A 6,495-nucleotide genomic window follows, 5' to 3' on the forward strand; every position below is an offset into this window, starting at 1 on the left:
TCAATATTCTATATACTTTATACTGTACATGCTCCATATCTTTATATTTATAGATTTATACACATGATTGATGCATCAAAGCAGCAGATATTGGTCAGTTTAAGGAGTTTCTCTTTTGTCCCATTCATAACTGTTCAACTGTCCTTCTGCCATCAAAGGACACAGACACAACTGAAATACAAAAGAGGGAAACAAAACACAACAACAAAGTAAATAAATTAAAAAAAAAAAAATTACCAGACGCAGTACCAGATCTGTGTGGTCTGGGATCCCCCCCCCCCCCCCAGGAGAAAGACGAGAGAACACACGAAGCGCCTCTACAAAAAAAACCAACCCTTTTGTTCAACACCAGAGAGAGAGAGAGAACGAGGGAGAGTCTATACCTCCCTAGTTTCATCACCATTCAAAGAATCCACAGATACTCCTCTCTCTCTCTCTGTGTGTGTGTGTGTGAGTGTGTGTGTGTGTAGGCCACGTGTAAAAAGGCCACTATCAGGGAAGATTTCACGGATAAAAAAGAGAGAGAAAGAGAGAAAGGGTTTGGAGGAGGTAAAAGAAAAACAGCTGGTCTGAATGTTCACGTTCACAGACTTCCATTTCCCTCTCTCCCCCTGGCATTCAGTCCTGGAAACTTGGCAAAAAAAGAGAAATCAAATCTTTTTGATTTGAGGAAGGTAGGTGGTGATTTGGATGATTCTAGAGATAACAATAATAATAATAATATTAATAATAATAAAATTTTAATAAAAATGTTTTGTACATGTTCATAAATGTCTGTCTGCATCCTTGAAAAAAAAAAAAAAAAAAAAACGCAAAAAGAAAAAAAGACCTGAGATCTGTTTTTGAGGAAAAAAAGAACAAAAAACGACAGAGGAAACGTTAGGAGGGACTGGATCTGGGTAAAGACAAGATCCTTCCGTTCTTTTTCCCGCCGTTCATGTGCGCGTAGGGCACGTGCTCCTCGTAGCTCCCACGCAGGCCGACAGACAGGCCGTTGTCCCGGGTCAGGCCGTCCTCTCGCTGTGAGTAGGATGAAGGATCCAGGGGTATGCTCTCCATGTTCTCAAAGTCCATGTCGAAGTCCTCGCTCTCCGGAGGCTTGTTCTCCTCGCTGTAGAAGAAAGAGACCTCCTGGAACGAGGGGTGAAGGTCGTCTTTGATCATCTCAATGATCTCGTGGAAGGTGGGCCGCATTTTGGGATTATACTGCCAACACATGTGCATCAGATTATGCCTACGCGTGAGAGAGAGGGAGAGAGAGAGAAAGAGAGGGAGAGAGAGAGAGAGAGAGAGAGACGGAGAGAGAGAGAGAAATTTTCATCTTGCATGCGCAGAAGCACACAGTCCCAGTGGTAGACTAACAGACTAACAGACTGTCCCAGTGGTAGACTAACAGACTGTCCCAGTGGTAGACTAACAGACTGACAGACTGTCCCAGTGGTAGACTAACAGACTGTCCCAGTGGTAGACTAACAGACTGACAGACTGTCCCAGTGGTAGACTAACAGACTGACAGACTGTCCCAGTGGTAGACTAACAGACTGTCCCAGTGGTAGACTAACAGACTGTATGCGTAGGAAAAGGACTTTCTGGGACTAATGGGGCTACTACACTTTGTTTTATATTCCATAGTCCAGAATAAACCAGGATCTCTTAATCTGCAGAATCCAGAGCATTGACTGTGAGATGATAAGGCGGGAACTCACATCCTCTCGGCACAGTTTTCGGGCCTGTCCAGGTACCCCCCATCCATGACAAATTTAAGGACCTGTTCGTTGGACAGTCCTTGGTACGGCTGCTCTGCCAGCGTGCTGATTTCCCATAACACAACACCAAACGACCTGCCAGTCAGGACAAAACAATGCAACGCAAGGCACCGGTCAAATCCACACATCACTAGACAGCCCCACTGACTAACGCAGTAAGAGTCTATGGTGTGAGTGTAACACCCACAACCTGAAGACAGGCAGTCATATAAAGACAGGAAGAGGTGAGGGTTGGGTGTGGTGTGTGTTCAAGGCTGCTTTAGGATGTGTGTGTGTGTGTGTGTGTGTGTGTGTGTACCAGCAGTCCGAGTGTGCTGTGAAAACTCCGTCTTTCAGGGATTCTGGGGCCATCCATCTCACAGGTAACAGGCCTTTCCCGCCTTTTCGATAATAATCAGTCTCATAGATGTCCCGCGTCATTCCAAAATCTGAAAAACACACACACACACACACACACACACATTACATTTCCTCACAGACACACACACACATATTACATTTCCTCACAGACACACACACAGAAATTCCCCCGTGTTTACAGAATGGGTGGTTTTCTGTACCTCCGATTTTCACCGTAAGGTCCTCAGCCACCATGCAGTTCCTGGCAGCCAGATCTCTGTGGACAAACTTCTTGGCATTGAGGTAGGCCATGCCGTCTGCTATCTCCGCTGCCATCTGGATCATCTCTTTAAGGGTGGGGGGCGGCCGGCCGGGGTTACTCTGGACCAGGGAGATATTTCAGCATGAGCATTTGCCTGTCTGTGAGTGTGCGTGTGTGTGTGTGTGTGCGTGTATATGTGTGAATGTGTGTGTGTGTGTGAGTGTGTGTGTGTGAGTACGTGAATGTGTGCAGACATGTATAAAACTCCTAACCATCTTCTCAGAAGTCTAGTTAATACTGAAAAAACTCTTGAATGCGTTATTAAAGGTGTGTACAAGGAGCTTGAGTCAGGTGTGTCCAAGCTGTGTAAGGTCAGTGAGTAAAGTGTGTAAGGTGTGTGTAAACTGTGACAGGTGTGTATAAAGTGTGTAAGGTGTGTGTAAACTGTTACAGGTGTGTATGAACTGTGTAAGGTGTGTGTAAACTGTGACAGGTGTGTATAAAGTGTGTAAGGTGTGTGTAAACTGTGACAGGTGTGTATAAAGTGTGTAAGGAGTGTGTAAAATGGGATTGTACCTCTGAATCAGGTCTGAGGCTACGCAGGTAACTTTTCAGGTCACCATGTGTCATCAGCTCCATGACAACCAGTGTGGGCTGACCCTTAGAGACCACACCCAGCAAACGTACCTGCCAAGGTAAGACATCCATAGTATACATTCCCCATCCTCATATTCAACCTCAACAGCCTTAACATACAGTTACACGCATAACTATATTACAATAATCCCATCCTATCCTATTAATCCCCAATTCATACACAATCCAGCAGGCCAACGTGCTTGAAAGGAAAAAAAATCCACATGCTGAGGAGCTAAGGCTAAACGCATCAAGCTAAATGCTAATGATGTCGTTGATTTATTTGTCTATGTAAAGAAGCCCAAGCTAAATGCTAATGATGTCTTGGATGCATTTGTCTATGCAAAGAAGCTTAATCTAAATGCTAACAGTCTCAGTGCTGTGTTTGGTTCTAGAGGACCTAAGGCTAAATGCTAATGGTGTCAGTGCTGTGTTTGGTTCTAGAGGACCTAAGGCTAAATGCTAATGGTGTCAGTGCTGTGTTTGGTTCTAGAGGACCTAAGGCTAAATGCTAATGGTGTCAGTGCTGTGTTTGTCACTGTAGAAAGGCTCATGCTAAATGCTAACTGCGTCACTACCCTGTTTGAGTCTGAATGAGTTTAAGCTAAATGCTAGCAGCGTCAGGGCTGTGTCTGACTCTACAGAGGCAATCAGGCTAAATGCCAGTGTCAGCACTGTGTTTGATTCCAGAGGAGTTCAGGCCTAATGCTAAGGGTGTCAGAGCTGATTTTAAATATTTGCATGGAATGTCTGATAATGTCACTATATGATAGCATCAAGACAGCACATGCAGGTACAGGACATACACTATCTCTCACTTCACAGTAAAGCGTGAGATGAAAAAGAGTGTGTACTCACATTTCAGTGTTTACACAGCTTACACTTCCTGAAATTAGTGTAATTATGGGATCTCTTGAATACGGAAGCTCTGTTAATGTCTCTGAGGTGCCTCTGAGAGGAACTCTGAGTGACTCTGGGTCGTTTACTCTGGGTCGTTTACTCTGGGCGGTTTACTCTGGAGTGCTCAGAGGGGCAGTATGTGCTGTGTGAGGTAACTCTGTGCTTACCACATGATGGCAGCTGAAAGCTTTCATCACAGATGCTTCGTTGAGGAATTCGATCCTCTCCCTCAGACTGGCCGACTCGTTTACGGTTTTCACCGCCACACGCGTCTCCGCCTCGCCCTTCACGATGTCTTTAGCGATGCCCTCGTAGACCATCCCGAACGAGCCCTGCCCCAACTCCCGCAGAACCGTTATCCTCTCCCGTGCCACCTCCCAGTCATCCGGAACATACACTGCAAGACAGCACACACACACACACACACACACACACACACACACACACACACAGTGACTGTTACCATACCGGGCATTTATCAAGGTGTCCCTCCATATAAACACACACACTCACACACACTTAAAGGGCAGTAATATGCTAGAGTGTGTTGAGTGATTCAGGTTCTCACCGTCATTGGCACTGATGTACTCTGGGTTGGATGAGGCAATCAGGGGCCCAGTGGGTCCTTCTGTTTGTCTGAAACACAGTGATCGACCTCAGTCAGTACATCATCTATCAATCCATCCATCCATCTATCTATCTGTCTATTCATCTGTCCATCTACCTATCTACCTATCTATCTATCTATCTATCTATCTATCTATCTATCTATCTATCTATCTGTCTATTCATCTGTCCATCTATCTATCTATCTATCTTTCTGCCAACACTGCTCGACCACAGACTGTTAATTTGTGGATTTCAGTGGCTGTGGATTAACACAGCTCTGACAGTACTGCCCGTACTGTGTATGTGGTTTTAACAGCCGGGTCACAGACTGTCAGACGAGTCACAGGCTGTCAGCTGAGTCACAGACTGTCAGCCGAGTCACAGGCTGTCAGCCGAGTCACAGACTGTCAGCCGAGTCACAGGCTGTCAGCCGAGTCACAGGCTGTCAGCCGAGTCACAGACTGTCAGACGAGTCACAGGCTGTCAGACGAGTCACAGGCTGTCAGCCGAGTCACAGACTGTCAGCCGAGTCACAGACTGTCAGACGAGTCACAGGCCGTCAGCCGAGTCACAGACTGTCAGACGAGTCACAGGCTGTCAGCCGAGTCACAGACTGTCAGACGAGTCACAGGCTGTCAGACGAGTCACAGGCTGTCAGACGAGTCACAGGCTGTCAGACGGGTCACAGGCTGTCAGACGAGTCACAGGCTGTCAGACGAGTCACAGACTGATACTCACTTCTTTTTGATGATGACAAACACACCACAGCACACCGAGAGCAGGAGGATGGGAAAGATGACGGCCACGATGATGAACTTTGGATTCATGTCCCCTGAGGAGAAAAACGAGAACAGTCAGACACCATGGCAACCAGCAGGACAGCCAACCACAGCCAACTACAGCAAGCTGGACATGGGTGATCTAAACCAAGACCGTATGATTCAAATTCCTGACCTAATAAACCGTATGATTCAAACTCCTGACCAAATAAACCGTATGATTCAAACTCCTGACCAAATGAACCATATGATTCAAACTCCTGACCAAATAAACCAAATGATTCAAACTCATCATCATCATCATTTTCTCCCGCTTATCTGGTGATTCAAGCTCCTGACCTAATAAACCGTATGATCCAAACTCCTGACCAAATAAACCATATGATTCAAACTCATGACCAAACACTCTGTGACTTTTCAATGCGATTGATAAAGACTCTGCTACATTCTGAAAGCCACTGAGTTTAATATACACCCTTTCTAACAATTTTATCACAACACAGTCTCAGTTTTTGTCCAGTCTTAGTGGATTTGTGATTGGATAACAGACACTGACTGTCTGGCATGTGGAAGAACATTGGCTCAGTCCAGGATCCATTTCCCGCCAGGGAGGTGGCGCGGATTTGGACGCTGTAGTTCCCAGGATGCATCACTCTGAGTTTGTAGCCTTTCATTGTCTCGTAGGTGATCCTTGAGACACACTGATGCAACTCCTGACAAACAACAATTAAAGAGAAAAAAATTACCAACAATTAATACAAACAATTACTTACGTGTACAGACACACAAAAAGAAACACGAGAAGAATGATCACATGTATGTAACTTGAGTTAATGACAGTGATTTGATTATGACCATACAGAAAGACGCACAGAGCTAATACACCAGACTCAGTGTTCTGTAATTAGCCAGGTGCTACTAGTTATTTTTGACAGCCCTTCATTCTAGTCAGAGCATGGCGTTTCCATAACAACAACAGCCTTGTGTGATTGTTGTGACGGTTCTAAAAACATATTCACCATTATCACAAAACCTTAGGCTTCATCAGTGACTGAACAGAACACCTGTTAATAAAATCATTCCCCAAGGACATCACTCTATGTGTGACCTCTGTGTGTGTGTGTGTCTATGTGTATGTGCGTGTGTCTGTGTGTATGTGTGTGTGTGTGTGTGCGCGTGTGTGTCTGTGAGTGTGTGTGTGTGC

At 45.4% G+C, this 6,495-nt stretch overlaps 1 protein-coding gene across 1 annotated transcript in view; it reads right to left on the minus strand.

Moving 5' to 3' along the window:
* Positions 1–825: 825 nt before the first annotated feature.
* insrb (insulin receptor b) overlaps positions 826–6,495 on the minus strand; it is a 64,089-nt gene continuing 58,419 nt past the window's right edge. Inside the window, exons 13-21 of the mRNA XM_030784409.1 lie at positions 5,848–6,004; positions 5,251–5,344; positions 4,472–4,539; positions 4,071–4,300; positions 2,944–3,054; positions 2,327–2,486; positions 2,065–2,194; positions 1,707–1,841; positions 826–1,234 (exon numbers count right to left, since the gene is read on the minus strand). Coding sequence (XP_030640269.1) covers positions 880–1,234; positions 1,707–1,841; positions 2,065–2,194; positions 2,327–2,486; positions 2,944–3,054; positions 4,071–4,300; positions 4,472–4,539; positions 5,251–5,344; positions 5,848–6,004 — 1,440 coding nt within the window. The 3' untranslated portion in view covers positions 826–879. The remainder of the gene's footprint in view (positions 1,235–1,706; positions 1,842–2,064; positions 2,195–2,326; positions 2,487–2,943; positions 3,055–4,070; positions 4,301–4,471; positions 4,540–5,250; positions 5,345–5,847; positions 6,005–6,495) is intronic.

This window comes from Chanos chanos, chromosome 9 (assembly GCF_902362185.1).
Source record: "Chanos chanos chromosome 9, fChaCha1.1, whole genome shotgun sequence".
NCBI lineage: Eukaryota > Metazoa > Chordata > Actinopteri > Gonorynchiformes > Chanidae > Chanos > Chanos chanos.